Below are 21,996 nucleotides of genomic sequence, written 5' to 3' on the forward strand. Positions count from 1 at the left end.
ATATACTTTATAAAAACATTATAACATTTATAGATTTTGATTGCAACTGTATTTCTTGAATATTCACTTTTCATAGTCTGTGGACCTCCTAAAATCCTGTCTTGCTCTCTCTCTCTCCACACACACACACACACAAACACACCCTTGTTATGATATAATTTGCATCTGTATGACCTAAATAAAGGACAATATTTTTTTCACAAGGACATGACAGTGATAGATATAATGCTTTTCATAATAGAATACTTCACTGTCGTGTGCATTATTATGGTTATTATAACCTAAAGTCATCTTATCTAGGACATGTTTTGATTCTTGCCCTTCCTAATAATTCGGTAGAAAACTCCCATAATTTTAGAACGTACGTCAACACATGGAACACGATTTCGGTCGAATGAACCAAGTTAGCCATGAAGGGAGTAGGGATCCCCCAGGAAATTCCTAAAATAACAAAAATAGGAACATGATCACCGGTTTGCATTTATTATGCAGTACAAATCACTGGGAATCCTATCAGTATTATTTGCTCTAAAAATATATGTTCCTCTATTAACCGGTCACATCCCATCTCTCATCATTGAGCTTTAAACCCCTCGATGCTTAATGGTCAATGAACGCGTACATTGTCGTCACAGTCGTGCGCGCTCCGTGCATCGAACGTTTTTTCCAATATCGCAGATGTAGAACACATAGATTAAATACAATAGAAAAACATTTTAATACTTGTTGAAGAGAGAGTATACAATGAATGAACATAAACACTTGCTGATTTTCGGACAATGTAATATAATAATAACGAAAGTCAATGAAAAACGAATTGATTTACAACCGCTGACCTCTATTTTGTTTAGATCTATACTGATGCGGTCGTGCCTGTGAGTACAGGGAGCGCGCACTGCTAGCGCAGCTGCGGTTATCCTACCGCTGACTCGCAGGGGGGATAATCGGGCGTTAATGTTGACAGCGACGTGAGACGATTGATGTAACAGCACCGTGAGAGGAACTGAAAACCGCTCTGTACTGTCCAGTACTCCTCCCATGTCTGTGTCACTTATCAAAACTACATAGATCATATATTCCGACAGTAAGAAAAGAGAGGAAGACTGACAAGACGAAGAAGACATACGGATGGAATTCCCGGTTGTTAGCTAGATGGAGAAACCGAGAGGGTGGAAGAGTGTTGATGTTGTAAATTATTAAATATTGTACTCTTAAATCAGCAAAAATGCATCTCCACCAGGTGCTAACAGGAGCTGTGAATCCGGGGGACTGCTGTTATTCGGTGGGAAGTGTTAATTTCATTCCATTCACGGTAGGTGCCCAGCCACGCATATTTTGATGCCAGACTAGCTAGCTTGCTAGCTGGCCATTTATCTACTTGGCTAGGATGCTCTGCCTAGCAGGCTAGCTTTAATTACTAGCCTGTAAGCCAGTTTCTCCTCGACACGACGTGACAACAAACCGGTGATGTTCGTGGTTTGTGTGAATGCTGACATAACCTAACGCGAGTTTCCCCTGCCAACGTTAATTCCGTCATTCATTTGTTCAGAAGGACATCTGTTAGCTGACTAGCTACGGGGATGCTTGAGTCAAGGTTATTTGACGTGTCGTCTTGTGTAGTGTAAAACTAAGAAAGCTACTTCACTGGGGTTTTACAGTATTACGAGATTAAAGGCAAATGGACGCTCTTGGATAATTAGCTAGTTAAGTTATATGTTCACTGAAGAGTTCTGATTCGTATTTCAAGCCAACAGATGTGATGAAAATTATCATTTTGATATGCAGTATATGGGTGTAATGTTATGAATAAGTGTTTAGAGACAAATTTAGGAAAACACGCTTAAACAGAAAAAAGGCCCGTGGACCTCCGAGGGTTAAGTCGTTAGTTACCTAGCTACTATTCCTGCTAGATGTTTTCAACGTTAGCTAGGAGACCTAATCTACACGATGGAGGTTTAGACGAGTCTAGCAGCGCTTGGTCTACGCTCCAGACATAGAGCGCTGGCGGTACTGGCGTCAGTTGTGCGGACCGCCAAGTGGAGTACAGCGGTTCTCGCTGACCGTGGAGTACAGCGGTACTCACTGACTGAGCAACTGCGCAGCAGACGACACTGATCCTTCACTCTTTTGCAGACAGCGTGACAATTTCGTGCAAACCGCGGCCTGTGTCGAAACCGCTGACACCGTGGACACTGCGTGCTGAATGTAGCTAGTCAACTACGTATAATTGCTTCGTTTTTTGCGTTTGTCGTTTTTGTATGTTTCCGTAATCGTCGGTGCAATGTTTCTCTTGGTGCGCGAGTTAATGTTAAGTGTTGATTTATGGCAATATTGTCAACTGTCATGAGAAAATATACACACACGACAGACTGTATTGCCAGTGTCAGTCATGAAATTATAGATTAAAAGATTCTTTTAATCTCTGTGTCATTTGAAAGCCACTTCATGTATCTGTGTTGTCTGAATTACACAGAAAAGGAAGTTAATAATTTCTGTCTTTTGTAATAAGGGTCCTTGAATTGTGAGACAGTGATTTATTATCTTAGAATGAAGAAGCGAAACCTTTGTAGTACAGATTGGAATATTCATCCATGACACAATGTTAACTTCGTGTCTAGAGTTTTTATTTTCCCATGAGTCACCCACAGATGCAGTATCAGATTCTCATAAATCTATGGATGTGCAAGGTGCATTGGTCAGGCTATAATTAGTTGCCTCATGGTCTGTGTGTTTGCCATCAGTTGGGCTGTAGAAGCTCTTTATACTGCATCATTAGACTGTCATGGACTAACACACACATTTGTGAAAGAGCAGAAGCTTTTTTCAGGTTCTTTAAATGTGTTTGTGTGTGTGTGTGTGTGTGTGTGTGTGTGTGTGTGTGTGTGTGTGTGCTGAATCGGGGACCTTTCTTTTGTTTTCTGTCACCCTCTGTTTTCACCTTTGGAATAACCCTGTGACCCCCAAGCCAAAATGCCATCATTGACCTGTCTCTGGTTATCTTAAGCTTTTTGTATTTTGATGTAGTTAACTTTCATCTGATCTGTACCCTGTCCTTTGTGACTCTATCCCTTATATTAACGCCTTGTAATTGAGCGTAATGTTATCAGTTATGTTCAGTTCAAAAATATTCTACACAATAGCTATTAACTGTCACCCTCTGTTTTCACCTTTGGAATAACCCTGTGACCCCCAAGCCAAAATGCCATCATTGACCTGTCTCTGGTTATCTTAAGCTTTTTGTATTTTGATGTAGTTAACTTTCATCTGATCTGTACCCTGTCCTTTGTGACTCTATCCCTTATATTAACGCCTTGTAATTGAGTGTAATGTTATCAGTTATGTTCAGCTCTAAAATATTCTACACTAATAGCTATTAAACTAGCTGCCTGTGCTTCAGTGGACTTGATTAGATTTGTCTTCAGGTTCAGTCTGACTGCTTATCAGTGTGTTGTCAGTGCGTTAGGTAGACTGCCAGATGACAGAGCTTATTATGCACTGTGTGAGCTTAATCAGGGGGAGCCAACTCCATGGCGCTTTTTAAGCTGATGAGTAAGTATTTCACAGAGATCTGTACAAGGCTGTGGGAAGCAGTGTGAAGGTTGCTTTTTCACGCTGGCTTGTCGACTCGCCGTCCTGTTGCAGGCTGTCTCTCCGCCCCCTTCTGTGCTTTCCTCTTCTTTCCACTTATGGCTGTGTCTCCGCCCCCTTCAGCACACACCGCAGCATTCCCCTTCTGGCTGTGTCTCCACCCCCTTCTACATACCCCACCGCTCTGCATGTTGCTCCTCCCTAAACACCCTTGGAAAGAGCAGGAAATGTCAGAGAGGCCATATGACTGCTCTGCACTGACAGGTACAGATTTTACCAGACAGATAAACCCGGACATAGTCCCTGTCCAGCAAGGCTTTCCTGAAATACAATACACTTGTGTGACCTTTTTCCACCTGTGCATAAATCCCCTTGTATGAAATAAAAAATTCCATAAGAATTGGAGGTTTTTCACTGCTGTTTACTATGAGCCATGCCATAACTTCTTACCAAATAATATTAATTTTCACCATGTTTTAACTGAATATTTCATCACATTCTTGAACTCAATTACCAAACCACTAAATTTAGATTCAAGTTGTGGAGCTTGAATGCTGTGCTGTCATTTAGATTGTTGGACTGGAGAATCCTTCAGGTTCTGTTTGGTGCAGATGTTTGTGGCTGTGGCTCTTGCTGTCAGTGGGTGGATGTTGACTCTGGAGCAACATAGCAGCCCACTCCACATATGCATCAAACCCACATGCTGCCGGATCAGCCTTCTCCAGCCAGGGAAGAGGGCATGTTCTCTGGCCAGGGAAGAGAGCATGTTTTCAGGTGTGTGTAGGCTGTCAGAGCCCTTGGCATGGAGGGATGGCATGCTCAGGAGCTGAAAAAAAGGCACCCAAGCACAGCGTGTCTGAAACACTCACACTCGTGCTGGCCCACATATGCAACATTCCATTTCTAAGGCCTGTCCCACACACACACACACACACACACACACACAAACAAACATGGCACATAGCTCAAAACACATAGCTCAAAAATACCCCCAATACAGATAATGCTCGCACACATGTGTCAGCGGCTAAGCTGTGCTTTTGAGGAGGCTGCTGTCAAAGGCCTGGTGCTGGTGGTTGAGTCCCATTTGAGTCCCATCGCTTGTGTAAATGGTGAGCTTGGGTTCTGGGTTCTGGGGATGCCACCATGACATTGCAAGATACGTCATTGAATCTGCTGCGGTACTCCAGGCTCTGAATGGAGAAGAGGCCCCTCCTGTTCTGCCGTGGGAGCTGCCAGCATGCATCTGTGGTCGGAATCTAGATGTACATGAGCAGGACCATGTCGACTCTACAAAGATGCTCTCACCTGGCCTGCTGGTTTTACAAAGAGCATGTATGTCCTACCAGACAGACACAGGCATGCGCACACACCGGTGTCGAGTTGAGCTTTCGTCAGTGAGCTGATCATGTTCTCAAGGAGCGATGAATGATACCTGGCTTTGGGATGAGATAACAGAATGCCTCTGACTGATGGTGGTGAAAGGTAGGGTGTCTGCACCATGGCCGTGCCCCTCAGGATCCCACCTGCCATTCGCCGCACGAAGGAGCACTGCTGCAAGATTTAAAAATGTAGCTGTTATTCATGCAGTGAAACTCAGGTGAGACCAAGGACATGCATAAATGCATAGCTCGAAGATGCTAACGGTGAATGGTGAGCAGCTACATTGACCTAATGCACCACTGTTTGTCTGTGGGTAAGGTGTTGCAGGGATGCTGCAGTCTCGACCTTCCCCAAAACAGCCCACCAGGGCCCCCTGCTGGGGTGTCCAGGTTAACAAAGGCACAACTGTGGTGTTTTCAAGAATGTTGTTTGATGTTTATGGGAATGGTAGCAACAACTAGTTGCAGCCTGATGGTTTATTATACAGTTTGCTACTGTGCTGAAATGAGAGCTGAGGGGAAGGGGGGGTGCTAAACTGGTTGAATGGAATGTGCACAGACTGTGCAGCTCTGTGTGTGTGTGTGTGTGTGTGTGTGTGTGTGTGTGTGTGTGTTGGATATAATGTGTAGGAGATATTTTGAGTACGACCAGTCTGTGACGGTGACTGCCCTTAATTCCCACTGTAATGTATCTTTGCTGCAGGTACCCCCCCCCTCTGTATTTAAGTTTGTCTCTTTCTTTCTCCCCATCTCTGCTTCAGGTTTACATCTCTCCTGTGGGCTGTCTCGTCTCTTTCCATTTGCCTCCTCTTTCTCTCATTCCCTTTATGCCAGTGTCCTCCTGTCTCTGTGCTTAAGCTTATTGTGACCGTTTTGTGGCAGGTATGGGTATGATGTGTGTGTGTTCTGGACTTGACCACTGTCTGCTAGGTGAGCATCTGTGTGAGCTGTTTGCGTTCCTAAGCTCCCTTCTTCTCTGTTTCCATGAATAAGTCAGGAGTGAGGTACACAGCACACACACATGCCTGAGAGCACACACCACTCTCAATGTCCTGAACAGCAGGTGCTCTATTCAGCTTTTCAGTCTGGACTCATTAGTTGCTCCTAGCAACTATGTGTGTGTGCGTGCGTGCATGCGATTGCCCCTCCCTGCATAAGAAGAGACAGAAATGGACTTGGAGATAACACAGGGACAGTGGAGTGGGGGGGAGGGGGTCTACCTGCAGGAGTTCATGGCTGGAGCTTAGAGTTGTGACCCACGGGCTGTGTGTGTGCATCTGTGAAATTCCTCTGCATGTTCAGCGTGTTGTGTAGCTGTTCTGATGGGTGCTTTTGTGTATTCTGTGTGTTTGCAGGCATATGGTTCGGGCTGTGATATAGTGATCTTGGCCAGTGATTTCGAGTGTGTGCAAATCATCCCTGGAGCTCAGCATGGAAATATCCAGGTGGGATGTGTGGAGTGCTCTCACCAACTCGGCCGGGTAAGATTATCACACTTGCTCCACACACGCTGGGTAAGACTCATTCACACTCCCCACACACTGAGTAAGACTCACTCATTCCCCACACACTGGGTAAGACTCACTCTCCCCACACATTGGGTAAGACTCACTCACTCATTCCCCACACACTGGGTAAGACTCACTCCACTCACTCTCCACATACTGGGTAAGACTCATTCTGCACACACCAGGTAAGACTCTCTCACTCTCCCCACACATTGGGTGAGACTCAATCTACTCACTCTCCACATACTGGGTTAGGCTTGTCCTGATCTGATATTTGGATCGGATCGGCTGCCGATATTTGCAAAAAATGCGTATCAGTATCGGATCGGCAGGCACGAGAAAATGCTGATCCAGACTCCCGATCCAGTTTTGAAAGTCCGATCCGCACCCATTTAGATAGTCCATTCCAGTTTTTGCTGTGTCTGTATTTGCTTTCGCCAGTGAGAGTAAAATCCAGTCCGCATTTTCTAGCACACTATTTTCTACTCAGGTTGTGTGTTTTGCTTTTTTAATACAATTTACAATATTATTTGCACGTATGGCTTTTTAAGCCTTGGTTTACTGATGCCATTTCTGTTTGTTATTTATCATTTTGTCTATTTTGAGTTTATTCATTGGTAAATAAACAGGTCAGTTTCTCCTTACCAACCATTGTGTATTATTCAAACACACCTAATTCTGCTGGCTACTTGTTATCAAGAGTAAAAGTTTTCAACATGAGTTTGACAACAAAATACATGCTCGGATAGGCCCGTATTGGTGGCCGATATCTGTATTGGATCGCAAGTACAAATAAATATTGGTATCGGATCGGAAGTTCAAAAAGCTGGATTGGGACATCCCTATACTGGGTACCACTCACTCTCCACACACTGGATAAGACTCACTCTCCACATACTGGATAAGACTCACTCTCTCTCCACACACTGCATAAGACACACTCACTCATTCCCAACACACTGGGTAAGACTCACTAGCTCCCCACACACTATGTAAAACTCACTCACTTGTTTTCCATTCACCAGTTAAGAATCACTCACTGTCCATACTCACTGTCCATACACTGGCTAAAACTCACTCACTCATTCCCCACACACTGGGAATTTCTGCAAAAAAAGATCTAAAGCAATGGAACTTTCCTATTACAGCACTTATACCTGAACCACCTCGTCACTGTAAAACATACATTACTCTATGTATGCTCACTATGTTCTGTATACAGTACTGAACGCCTGGCTTATATAAATAGTATGTTATTGTATGGTACTATATGCAATACCGAAAGCCTGGCTTGTATAACCAATATGTTATTGCATGGTACCATATGCAGTACTGAAAGCCTAGCTTATATAACCAGTATGTTACTGTATGGTACTATATGCAGTATTGAAAGCCTAGCTTATATAACCAGTATGTTTCTGTATGGTACTGAATGCAGTACTGAAAGCCTGGCTTATATAACCAGCCACATCCTGAACTGCAGATGCTTGGTTTCAGATCGCTGCATCCTATGGAAACACTGTTTGCATTTTTGAACCCATCTCTACGAACCTAAACAAGAGACACAAGGTGAGTGTCTACATCAACAGTAATATGATTATGACCATGTTGCAGATAAGGAGGTGGCAGTGATGATTGCTGTTATTATGGGAATCATGTACAGACATGCTTCATTCTTTCCAAATTAGACCTCATCAGCTGCTGTCTGTCCAAAGAACGTTTCTGCATATTGAATGTCCAGAGTTAAAAGACAGGACCTGTGGGGGCCTGCTCTTCTGATCAGGGCAATGGGTTTATAATACTCAGTGCTGCTATTTCCCTTTAAATCCAGACAACCCGGTCCTTTCTGCCTTGTTATTCGGCAGCGGTTTGTTAAACTGCAGTTATGTGCAGATGTGTTTGTTCAGGTCATCTCGAAGTTGACTTACTCATTGTTGATTGTTGTTAATTTACTAATTTGTGCGTGTTTTTTCTGAATTTCAGCAACTCAACTACCAGTGGCAGAAAACGGGACACTTTTTGCTCAGTGCCATGACCTACAACCTGGCCTGGGACCCCCAAGGTGAGAAGAAGCTTGCCGAGAGAGGGAGTGGCAGTCCCTGTGTGGAGCCCTCAGTTTAAAAGCTCCCCATGCTAAGAATATGCCAAAACTCATTTAGTTCCTTTCACGTTTATACCAGTTCAAATCAAATCAAAATTATTTATATAGCGCTTTTCACAACACATGTTGTCACAAAGCAGCTTTACAATCGTATGGGTACAGATCCCTAATGAGCAAGCCAAAGGTGACTGTGGCGTGGAAATACTCCCTATGATTGTGGGGATTAGGAAGAAACCTCGGGAGGACCAAGACTCAAAAGGGAACCCATCCTCCATTGGGCGGCCCGTTAGCGCAAGTCCGTGGTGCGCAGGATCATTCAACAGATAAAGTTAAGGTCCTTGTTCCCCGGCCAAGTCCCCGGCCAAGTCACAGTCCTTTCGGTGTAGATGGTGAGGCTCAGGTAGGGGCTAGCATCAGCACGTTCTCTTGCGGAAATGGCACCTCTAACCCCGGCATCAGTACATACATCCACCGGCAAGCCAGACCATCTTCCAGGTGCTTGTATGCAATTGTCTGACTCAGCAGGGACCCATCCCCTTTGGGTGGCCTGGTTAAATACACAAATCACACAAAAACACAATTTACACAAAGTCAAATTATACAGACGAATACACAAATCACACAAAACACACAAATCACACAATCAGACTAAGTGTAAGGTAACTAGAATGAAAATTCTGGGTGTTGATATTGTCAATGTAAATGTCTTGTGATGAATGCCAGGTTTCCATTCCGTGTCAGAGCAGTAATATTGGTACTGTAAACTCCGACTGCAGTATTATTCCCCAGCTGAACCTCGGAGAAGAAAGACATGTGATGTGGTAAACATGTAACAGACTAATCAAAGGCCAAAGTAAACAGATAAGTCTTTAGATAGAGTACTTTATTCCTCCCCAAGGGGGAATTGCAATGTTGAAGCAGCCGTACAGATAACCAAGAACACTAATATAATTACAAAGAATAATTTAAAATCTTAAAATATTAAGTATGTTACAAAAAGTACAGTAATAAAAAATAGCTCCGTATGTGCAGTTGTTGTTGTTGTTGTTGTATTGTACAATTGTTGTGTATTTACATACATGGCGTGGCGTGTAAATACTACTATCGGGACAGTGGTGACTTATTATACAGGGTTATTGCAGTGAGCAAGAATGATTTCCTGGATCTGTCTTTACTACAGCGGAGCTGTAGGAGCCTTTTACTGAAAACACTCCTCTGTTTGTCCAGTAGATTGTGTAATGGGTGTGTTGTGTTGTCCATTATGTTTAGCAGTTTCTGTTGCATCCTTCTCTCTCTCTCTATAATGGAGCTTCTCCTTCAGCATAGAAGGCTGGATTGTATTGAATGCACTTGAAAAATCAAAAAACATTATCCGTACAATGTCTCCAGATTTATCCAAGTGGGAGTGAGCTCGCTGTAGCAGGTACATGATGGCATCATCTACGCCAGGTATCACCAAATGGCGGACCGCGGTCCGGATCCGGACCCGAACGCCGTCCTGTCCGGACCCAATCACATTCCTGATACGGACCCAAATGCCAAAAAAATTTTAACGGGAGACTATATTTTAAACCGGAGAATTTATTTTCAGACGAGTGTTACGTTCGCCCCCGCTCAACAACTTTCGTTCGCCACCCCCCCCCCCCCCCCCCCCCCCCCCCCCCCCCCCCCCCCCGCTCAACAACTTTCGTTCGCCAACACCCCCCCCCCCCCCCCACCCCCCCCCCCCCCCGCTCAACAACTTTCGTTCGCCACCGCGGACCCGGACCTAAGGTCTGAGCTATCTGCCAAAAATGGACCGCGGAAAGATTTAATTGATTACCCCTGATCTACGCCAATCTCAGGGCAGTAGGCGAATTGTAGTGGATCCAGACAGGTGTTCACCAGAGGTCTGAGGTGAGCTAAGATCAGCCTCTCCAGAACCTTCATGATGTGTGAGGTTAGGGCGACCGGTCTGTAGTCATTGAGAACAGAACAGGTTTAAACATTGAGACCGTGTCTGAGTCCCGAATAGAGGCAGGAAAATTATTCCACAGTTGTGGAGCTTTATAAGAAAAAGCTCTTCCACCTGCTGTGATCTTTTTGATTCTAGGAATAGAATCCTGTGTCCTGCGAACGAAGTGAACATGCTGGGTTGTAATGTTCAATAAGTTCACTAAGATACTCTGGAGCTAAGCCATGCAGTGTTTTATATGTTAATAAAAGTATTTTATAGTTAATACGGAATCTAATTGGCAGCCAGTGTAATGACGATAGTATGGCACTAATGTGATTAAACTTTTTAGTTTTCGTTAAAACTTGCGCTGCTGCGTTCTAACCCAGCTGGAGTTTGTTTATCGATCTACCAGAACATCCAGCTAGAAGACTGTTGCAATAATCTAGACGAGAGGTTATGAATGCATGGATAAGTTTTTCCGCATCATTAGTATTTAATATGTTTCTAATTTTACCAATGTTGCGTATGTGAAAGAACGCTACCCTAGTTATATTATTAATGTGTGTATCGACCGAGAGATCTGAGTCTATTGTGACTCCTAGGTTCTTTACCTCTGCGCTGGGGGTTATAGTGAAAGAATTTAGATTCAATGCTACATTGTGTCTTGTCTCTCACTACCCTAGATCCAACTATTATTAACTCTGTTTTATTCAGATTTAGTGCTAGAAAGTTAGTTTTTTTTTTATCTCGATTTTGCTGTTTACGCTTAAATCATCGGGTTTTGCTGATAAATATATTTTAGTATCATCTGCATAGAAGTGGAAACTGATGTCATGCTTATGCATAATCTCGCCTAAGGGTAACATGTACAGTGTAAATAGAAGTGGTTCTAGGGCTGTCCCTTGTGGGATACCATATTTAATGTGCACGGATTTAGAGGTTTTATTATTAACACTTACACACTGGAAGCGGTTGGTCAAATAAGATCCAAACCAGGAGAGTGCCACTCTTTAATACCTACTGTGTTTTCTAGCCTATCCAGCAAAATGTTGTGATCCACAGTATCAAAAGCTGCACTAAGATCTAACAGTATAAGGAACGAGACACCCATTATCGGACGACATTAGTAAATCATTCACTACCCAGATTAAAGCTGTTTCAGTGCTGTGGTTCGGTCTAAATCCTGATTGGAATTTTTCATGTATACTATTTGATTGGAGATAATAACGTAACTGATTGGAAAGTGAGGTAAATGGGAGATTAGAAATTGGCCTATAGTTGGCTAGAATCTTTGGATCGAGATTTTGTTTTTGATCAATGCGTAGTTACTATTACTTATACTACGGGAGTTGGATTGGAGGTTAGGCTGAGATGTTTTATGACTCTGTAGTCGAATATTATCTATTTTATTATTGAAAAATTTTTAAATTCCTCACTAGTGTGTTTAAGTGTTAAGAACTAGTGTCGTTGATATTTCTTGTTTTGACACGGCCGCAAAGCGAAATTTAGGGTTATTTTTGTTGTTTTCGATTAGTGTCGGATAATATGAGGCTCTGGCTTTTATTAGGGCATGTTTATATTTGACTACGGCGTCTTTCCATGCAATTCTAAACACTTCTAGTGAGGTGGATCTCCATTTGCGCTCCACTGTTCGAGCTGCCTGTTTTAGAAGACGAGTGTGGTCGTTATACCATGGTGCAAGCTTTTTCTCCCTAATTAATTTTGTTTTAACTGGAGCTACACTGTCTAAGTCAGGGGTCGGGAACCTATGGCTCGCGAGCCAGATGTGCCCCCCCCCCCCCCCCCCCCTGCTCAGAAAAATTTCAGGCTCAGGAATTTTTCCCACTATCACCCCAGCAGTATGTTTATAAATGCTGCTGCGGTGTCGGATGTGATAGCGCATGTGGTTTTTATATGGCGCATCTGATGAACATTGTATTTCATATATCAGTAGCGAATGATCTGAAATGGCATAATTTTGGGGGATGATTACCAGATGTTCTATGTTTAACCCATAAGTAAGTATCAAGTCTAAGGTGTGTTTACAGCGTTGAGTAGGCCCTGTTACATTTTGGGTTATACCTACTGAGTCTAGGATGGAATCAAACGCGGTTTTCAGTGGGTCTGATTCATTTTCATAGTGAATGTTGAAATCCCCCCAAGTCTAAGGTGTGTTTACAGCGTTGAGTAGGCCCTGTTACATTTTGGGTTATACCTACTGAGTCTAGGATGGAATCAAACGCGGTTTTCAGTGGGTCTGATTCATTTTCATAGTGAATGTTGAAATCCCCCACAATTACAAACCTTTCAATGGTTAAGATTAATTCTGAAAGAAACTTGGCAAATTCCTGAAGAAATTCTGAGTAAGGAGTCGATAGATGGTCACTAATTTAAGCTTTGCTTTAATGCCTATGAGATTATTGCCCATTCCACCTATCAGAGCGGTTGGGTTTACAGTAAAGGCTAAAACATACTTGCTGTTAACTACGCGTACGCATCATGGCTGCTTCGCGTATCCTGCGTCGGTTTGGCGCGTCTTGCACGTCCTCCAAAAGTTAACGCGACGCGTACGCGAGGTGCAATACACACAAAACCGCTAGGGGCAGTGTAGCCGCTAACCAGCATCAAAATGGACACAACGATATCCAACGACACAAATTCGCCATTCTCACCACGTCTTTGATTTAACGGCCTTACATACCACCTACGAAGGGATCGCTGTCGTCGTTTTTTCTGCCGTGACCGTAAAATTACCCAAAGGCTAATCTCCTCGAGTGTTGCCATGTTTGCATCGTTAAAATACCGAAGCCCTATCTACGTTCTGCCCTCTAGTGGATGCCTCCAGTTTCACGCGTTGCACATAGGCTAGTATGTTCTCAGTAACGTTCACAACGCAGCCGGTTGTGTACGCGAACGCATGGGCAAACAGCAAGTATGTTCCAGCCTTAAGACCTATATCTGTCATATATTGTGGCTACTCCACCTCCATGCCTAGTGATATGGGGCTGATGTACATAACTGTACCCCGGAAGATCTGCTCCATTAAAACCTACATATTCGTCTACTCTAGCACATGTCTCTGTTAAACAGAGTGCATTTAGTCTGTTATCTGAGATTATTTTGTTTACTATTATAGCTTTTGATGCAATCAATCTAATGTTTAGAAGTCCTAGTCTTAGTTTAACATTGCTACTCACTTCATGTTGATTAAAAATCTAAATAAATTAAATAAAACATATCGCCCTGTTATTCCTATACCTTCTATATATAGTTCTAATGTATTATTTCAGTACTGAGTAATTTCAAACCTTGTTAGTTAAAGTTAAAGCTTTCTGAGCACAATGGCAGCAACCCATGCAGGTCAGGATCACTTCATCAGTTCTCTAGTGAGATGACCAGATGCTCTGCTGTTCTGTTGGAGTCAAGGCTACTCCAGTGCTCCATCAAACTTAGCTCTCTTGGTGTGTGTATGTGTATGTCTGTGGCTGTGTGTACATGTGACTCTGTGTTTGTGCCATCTGTTGATAATGTGTATTTTATATTATGTTTCATATTGCATATGTTTTTAAACAATTACTTTTTAATGAAGTGGACATGTGGACATTTTAGTGATTTGTGATTATTATTATTTGAAAAATTCTCTAATTATAGACATTCAGCCAGTAAAACTGTCCTACACATATAGAGGTATTTAAAATTGGCTGGTGTAAAAACAATGCAGTACAAATAAAAACAAATTTTTAGGTAATATAACTTCTTAAAAGAGAAAGCTGACTGATGTAATCTAGTTACAAAAGCATATAAAGCAGAGAGCTGGGGGAGCAGAGACTACAGCTCTTGCCAGCATTTGTTGGGAATCAATTGATTTATCAATTCAAATTATTTTTGGAAGCTAAACATTTAGTACTATTTTTTTTTTTTTTTCCCAAATGTTTTTTTTATTAACTTTTCAAACATTCTTACATTCATTCATCAAACACGTAAATTAAAGAATAGCACAGTATATAGAAATAAACACATATCACACACGTACCAAATTAAAATACATCAATAAAATAAATAACAATAAAAATAAATAACAATAAAAATAAAAATGAAAATAAAAATAAAAATAAAATGCTTCTCAAATGGTATCAGTATCCCTTACATTAGACATCCCATTACCTCCACCCTCTTCCAGAAAGGATATGAATGGGTACCATATCTCCTCAAATTTTTTGCGTTTACCTTTCACTATATAAGTTATTTTCTCCATGACCATGTTAGTCGCCATTTCTTTCAGCCAGTCATTTACATGAGGTGCTTGGACTTTTTTCCAAAACAAAGCTATTAAACGTTTAGCTTGTAACAAACACATGTCAAGAAAAACATATTCCTTTTTTCTCAAAGTCATTTCAGGAGGGTATAAGTGCAGAACAAATACTTTTACTGTTAATGGTAGACTAATACTTGTCATTTTATTAATCATATCCCCAACACCTTTCCAAAAAGACTTTATATGTTCACACTCCCATATGCAATGATAAAAATCACCTTTAAATGTATTGCACTTTGTGCAGGTATCAGGAATATTTTCATTATATTTGTGTAGAATAGCTGGAGTTATATAAGTCCGCATCAACCATTTATATTGTAACAATTTCAATCCTACACTTATTGTTTGTGTCTGAGCGTCCATACATGCCTCTGTCCACTCCCTCTCACACAAATCTTCCTTTAAATCTTTCCTCCAGGCCTCTAATTTATTAATTGACGATTCTTTTGATTCTGATGTTATAAGTCCGTATAGATGTGATACTAAACCTCTTGCATAGCAATCTTTTATCATTTCTGTCTCTAAACTGTTCGGTACTGGCATGTCTAAAGAATTATTCTGAGCTACAAAAATAAAGTTCCTTATTTGTAAATACTTAAAGAAATGGTTTTTTGGTATATTAAATGTATTAACTAATTCCTCAAAAGACTTAAGTTTGTTTGAAGAATACAAATCTTTAATAGATTTTATCCCTTTATCTGCCCAACTTTTAAAGCCTGCATCCAACTTGCCTGGTTTGAAGTCTGTATTACCCCAAATAGGGCTATAACAAGACATTCTATTAGGAATACCAAAATGTTTCTTCACCACATACCATACATTGATCATATTGAGAACAATTGGGTTTGAACAGTTTTTCCGGTGTTGTTTGAGATTAGCTGAGTATATATACCTTTTTAAGGTAAGACCCTGTTTGACTTCCGCTGATTCCATATTAACCCATGATGGGGGGCTTTCTGTGGAAAAATAATACATTATGGTTCTGAGCTGAGCTGCCCAGTAATACCATTGCACATTAGGACAATTAAGCCCCCCTCTGTCATAGGGCAAGTACAAAAGTGAAAGGCGGAGCCTTGGACGCCTGTTGTTCCAAATAAAGTTATTGAATAATGAAGTAAGTCTCATAAAAAGGTGTTTTGAAGGTGACAAAGGGATATTCTGAAATAAGTACAGTATTTTGGGTAAAATATTCATTTTCAGAACATTTACACGACCGATTAAGGATATGGGTAATAATGTCCAACTATCAATAGTATTAGAAATATTTTCAAATAATGGTTCGTAATTTACAGAAACTATGTTCTCTAGTTTTGGTACAACTCGTATTCCCAGATATGTAAAGCTATCTGTTAAGTGAAAATTTGTAGGGTTGTTCTGGAAATGTACCTTGTCTTTATCGTCTAATAACATTAACATACTTTTCGAGTGATTTATTTTGTATCCTGATATCTTCCCAAATGTCCCTATAAGCTCTAAAAGAGCTGGAATAGATTGACTTAAATTTTTAAGAAAAAGGAGAACGTCGTCAGCAAACAAAGCAATTTTGTGTTCCATCTGGCCAACATTGACTCCAGTAATGTTCATGTGTTTTCTAACTGCAATGGCAAAGGGTTCTATAGAAATTACAAAGAGGAGAGGGGAAAGAGGCGACCCCTGCTGGCATCCACGCCCTATGTTGAAAGGTTTTGACACTGTGTTGTTCGTAAGCACCTCAGCTACTAGGTCATTACAAAGAATTTTAACCCATTTACAAAAATTCTCCCCAAAACCAAATTTAGTCAAAAGATCAAATAAGTAGGGCCATGTTAAACGGTCAAACGCCTTCTCTGCATCCAGCGACAAGATGGCAGTGTCTGGCATATTCCGCTGGCTATGAAGGATGTTGAGAAGCCTTCTTACATTATGAAATCCTTGTCTGCGTTGTATAAAACCATTTTGGTCCTCTCCTATTAAATTAGGTAGTACTGCTTCCAATCTCCGTGCTAACAGTTTACATATAATTTTAGTGTCTGAATTAAGAAGACTTATTGGGCGCATGTTTTCACATTTTGTATTACTTTTTCCTGGTTTTGGTAATAGTGTGATTAATGCTTCTCTCATTGATGTTGGAAGAAGACCAGATTCAAATGCCTCTACTGCCATATCTAACAGTGGATGTATCAGTTTTTCTTTATATTTCTTATAAATATCTATGGGAAGACCATCCGGGCCTGGTGTTTTTCCTGGTGTCATTGCATCAATAGCTAGCGTTATCTCTTCAACAGTTATCCCCTCCTCCAGATTCAAATGATCCTCCTCTGAGATTTGAGGCAAATCTAGATCTGCTACAAATTGTATTCGGATCTCATCATGAGGAGAGATCTCTGGACTATATAGATCACTGTAATAATCTCTGAAAGCTTCATTTATCTTTATTGGATCTATAATGTTTCCAGATGGTGCTTCTATTGTAACAATAGCCCGTTCCTCTTGTCTTTTTTTAATTTGCCAAGCAAGTAGTTTTCCAGCTTTGTCTCCATGCTCGTAGAAATTCTGTTTTAGTTTACTTATTTTTACTGCCGCTTTTACTGCTGATTTTTCATTATATTGTGCCCTTAACAGAAGTAATTTATCATGTTCATCTTTATTTGCTACTCTATTCTGATATATAGTCCTTTCCAATTCACAGATCTGTCTCTCCAACTGTCTTAGGTCTTTTCTAGACTGTTTGGATTTAGAGCTACAATATCCAATAATTTGACCCCTAATGTAGGCTTTAAAAGCCTCCCATCTTATACAAGCTGATGTTTCAGATGTATTCATTTCAAAGTAAATGTCAATTTGTTTGCCCAAAAAATCTACAAATGAGGGATCTTGTAACCATCCTGCTTGCAGGCGCCATTTAGGAGGAGTACTGGCTATCCTTTTATCTGTATACGTTAATGATACCGCAGCATGGTCAGAGACTACCACTGTGTGATATGTACAATCTGTTATCTTTGAAAGCAATGTTGCTGATACCAAAAAGTAGTCAATACGTGAGTATGTTTTATGAGTCCCAGAATAACATGAGTAAACCAAAGAGCTAGGGTTAAGCTGTCGCCATATATCCACTATATTTAAATCTGTCATGAATTGTTTTATTATTTTCCTAGATTTGGCATGTGTAGCATCTAAGCCTGTTGAGCGATCTTTTACTGGGTCCATTGTGCAGTTCATATCACCTGCCACAATATTTTGGCCTTTCAAACCTGATATTGAAAGGAACAGATCGCTGAAAAAGGCAGGATTATCATCATTAGGGCCGTAAACATTAATTAAATTAATTTTATCTCCAAACAAAAACCCTTCTATTATAATAAATCTTCCAGCTGGGTCTTTTACTATGTTTTCCACTTGTAAGGGAATGGATTTATGAACGAGTGTCATCACTCCTCTGGCATTTGAGGCGTAACAGCATGAGAAAACCCGACCCCGCCATCTCCTCTGAATTCTAACAGTTTCCCCTGTTGTCATGTGCGTTTCCTGCAAAAATATTATCTTTGCCTTAAGTAATTTGATTCTGTCCATTACTTGTTTCACTTTTTTAAGACTACCCATTCCCCTACAATTCCAAGTTATGAATTCCACCTTTTCAGTTTCTGACATTACATTTTTTACTGTACTTAATCACCTTATGTACCCCTTTCAGATCATGAGACAGACTTACCACTGAGAAGCTAAAGCAAAAAGCGAAAAACACATACAACAGCGCAATAGGCGCCACACATACCAAAACTTTAGAACTGAACATTGCAACCTCCTTCACACAAACCCTCTTATGTTGGTCTAACCCCCCTCCCCCCTTTATGTTTACTCCCTGTATGGGAACGTTAGATCCACACATATGTGAGGAGCTAACTACTGTTTGGCTCTTTCACTCACCTACTTTGACACAACCCTTTACCTTCTAATAATCTACTCAATTTTTAAAGTAAATTCAACCTCAAACTAGGTTACACCTGTCGTAAAATGCACATAACTGAGACTTCATTTAACTTAGATTTTCTATATCTTAGAATAACTCAAAACTTTGTTCAGAATAGTACACTGTTAATCAGACCAGGCCTTAGTCTTATTATCCCCCTTTTCGAAGACCACAACATGAAAATAATAATAATAATAGCCTATCAAAGAAATAATAATAATAATAATAATAAACTGAACTATAACATCCTCAGCCAACAAATGTGAGTCCGTCTGCATTAGTTGAGCATATTTCAAGCGATTAACATAAGTAACCTATTGTGCATCTGCAGACAAAAATCAGGATATAGCCTAGCAAAAACCAGTTTTAATGAAAGGCTACCTCTTTTCTCAGTTACCCAGTCCTTCCATGAATTGCTCCACCTCGGTTGGGGTATTATACAGCTCTGTTTTCCCATTGTATGTGAGAAGCAATCGTGCAGGGAAGACGATGCGATGCTTGTCGATTCCCCTCTGTCGTAGCTTCTTTCTCACTCCATCATAAGCCCTCTGCTTCCTGTGTGTTTCAGCGGTGACATCGGGAAAGAATCGGATTGCTTGATCTTTATATTCCACTGTCCCTTTATCCCTGGCCGCCCGCAACACCTCTTCCTTCTGTCTGTAGTTGAGAAACTTTATAATGAGAGTTCTCGGTCGGGGTGGAGGGGCATTGGCATCAGCTCCGTCCTTTGCCTGGTGTCGCGGGCCGATTCTGTGCGCGCGTTCCAGTGCCAGCGCGGCGTCCTTCATCTCTAGTATTGAGGGAATCCAATTTTCTAGGAATCTACTCGCATCCCGTCCTTCCTCGTTCTCTGGCAAGCCCACTATTCTCATATTATTTCTCCGACTGCGATTTTCCATCTCGTCCATTTTCTCTAACAACGACTTGACTTGGGGTTCTAAAGTGTTGACACGAGTTTTAAGTTGGGTTACTTCATCCTCTACACCCGAAATGCGTTCTTCTGCCTCTTCAACTCTTTCGTTTATTTCTTTTACTTTTTCCAGTACTCCATCTATCTTTTCAGTAATTCGCTTTTCCATTCGTTTTATTGCATTCATGACATCCGAAGTGCTGGGGCTGTTAGTGGAGCCCCCGTCATGATGGGTTTCACTTTCGCTTTCGCCATCTTCAATGTCCTCGTGTTCAGCTTCAGAAAACTCTCGTCTTTCGGTGTCTTTTTCTTGCTTTTGCTGTTTTTGAGCAACTGTCTGTCTTCTCCTTTGTGACATTGTCTCTAATTTGTTGAAATCAGAACAAAATTTCGATAATGAGTAGAATTTATACGTTTTCAAGGATTTATAATCAGGAGGGTAGGTGTCACGCAGCCTCTCAGCTCCCCGCCATCACCGGAAGTCTTTAGTACTATTTTTAATGGACACCCTGCTGTGTGCACGCTAGGTACATTTGGTTTTTTTTTGCGTGCTCTGAAAAATAAGCTTGTGTATATTATGTTGATTTGTTATTTTTGAGTAATAGGTTGTGCATTTGTTTATCTTTGCTTTCGTGTGTGTGTGTGTGTGTGTGTGTGTGTGTGTGTGTGTGTGTGTGTGTGTGTGTGTGTGTGTGCGTGTGCAATGGTTCCTCTGTCTCCATAGGTGACCGCATCCTGGCGGCAACAGATCGACTGCAGCTGTGGGCTCCACCCACCACTGACACACTACTGGAGGAAGAGGCCGGTCAGCTCACTGAAGATCAGCCGCACCCCGTTCTCAATGACTGGAAGTGTGTGTGGCAGTGCAAGTGAGTCCTGAGAGCACACAAATACATCATCAATGTAACCTGGATAGTAATTTTGAGATTAGAAGTATAAGGTTCTACTCACTTTCTTACCCAGCATAAAAGTAACAAGAATTTTGGTTGTAACAGTGAGCTGCATGCAAAGATATAAAATAAGCTTTTTTTTCTTCATAAGCATATCAGACAAACAGGCAGTCAATTGTAAAAAAAGTCCTCACCAGGATTTTGCTCAAGCTTGCTAGATTTTCTAATTAACAATCCAGGTAAAATTAGTGGAATCAACACAATCCTGAGCAAAATCCTGGTGAGGACTTTTAATCGCGGCACCTGGAATTGACAGCACTAATACATATACAGGGTTGACTGGAATGCAAGCTGCAATGCATGTGATGCTAATGTGCATGTGAATGCAGCTCAAGAGACATGTTGGCTTTGAAAATAGAGGAAACTGGGGGGGGCAGTTTCCTCTGAGGGGCTGAAGGAGTGCAAGAGTGGGGCAAGAGTGGTGCAATGCAAGTCTTTCCCAACCAGTAATAGACAGAAAACACAAATGTACAACCATCAAAGGTTTCACTTCTGTGAAGCATGTAATGTGACCTGTAGCGGCAGTCCAAGTGTTGTTGGTACCATTATTTCCTCACTGAGCAGAAGTCATTCACATTTTTTATTTCCTTTTCACAATCCTGTATTTTGTTACACTGTTACAGATTTATGAAAATTGAAAGAGTCTAGGGTTAATTGAAAGAGTAAATATGAAAACTATCTCATAAAATATGGTCATTCTGCTGCAAGTCACCAAAGTAAACCACAAAGTATTAATTTTAAAAGTCAGAGCAGTCAGGTTGGATTTAGTTTTGAGTTTTTCCAGACTACTAAATATGGGGATATGGAATGACAAACCCAATCATCCAATGAGAAACCAAGTGGTAAAATATAAGCAATAATACCAAAATAGACATCTCCATTACCTGAAAGGGTTCAGGAGTAATGCTGAGTTTCCTTTTTTATTGCTGAACCAGTAAGTTGTTTGGTTAGGTTTGCTAGCCGTCTAGATTATTAATTAATAATTGAATGCAGTTTCCGAAAACTGACAGCAGATGCTAAACGCTTATGGCCACCAGTCTTGCACATGCGTGAGACAAGTTGGTTGTTTTTACCACACCCTAAACTAAGAGAAACATATCATGTACATATCAGCATAGTTTCATTTTGATAAACTGGAGTCTGCTAGCTATGACATTAGCTACTTAACGATCCTAGGTGGGTGCGGCAGGCCTGAAATTAGCAAAACATCAGAAACAAAGTTTAAGATGCAGCTTAACTGTAGCTGTCGTTATGCAGTGTTTTCATTCATATATGTAGATAGCTACATTTGAATTAATTGTAAATGCAATAAATTTTCAAATTTTGTTTGTTTTGAACATTAGTACCTAAGCTACATTAA

General features: G+C 41.1%; 1 protein-coding gene across 8 annotated transcripts in view; it reads left to right on the forward strand.

The window, feature by feature from the left end:
* Positions 1-869: 869 nt before the first annotated feature.
* The window catches only part of dmxl2 (Dmx-like 2), an 81,701-nt gene continuing 60,574 nt past the window's right edge, over positions 870-21,996 (forward strand). For 5 of the 8 annotated variants that reach the window (XM_076993695.1, XM_076993696.1, XM_076993697.1 and 2 more), the window contains exons 1-5: positions 871-1,312; positions 6,326-6,451; positions 7,976-8,047; positions 8,462-8,540; positions 20,411-20,555. In XM_076993695.1, coding sequence (XP_076849810.1) covers positions 1,226-1,312; positions 6,326-6,451; positions 7,976-8,047; positions 8,462-8,540; positions 20,411-20,555 — 509 coding nt within the window. In that variant the 5' untranslated portion in view covers positions 871-1,225. Of the gene's footprint in view, positions 1,313-6,325; positions 6,452-7,975; positions 8,048-8,461; positions 8,541-20,410; positions 20,556-21,996 lie in introns of all 8 variants that reach the window. The other 3 variants (XM_076993698.1, XM_076993700.1, XM_076993694.1) reach the window with 2 other exon arrangements.

Source organism: Brachyhypopomus gauderio, chromosome 2, assembly GCF_052324685.1.
Source record: "Brachyhypopomus gauderio isolate BG-103 chromosome 2, BGAUD_0.2, whole genome shotgun sequence".
Classification (NCBI taxonomy): Eukaryota; Metazoa; Chordata; class Actinopteri; order Gymnotiformes; family Hypopomidae; genus Brachyhypopomus; species Brachyhypopomus gauderio.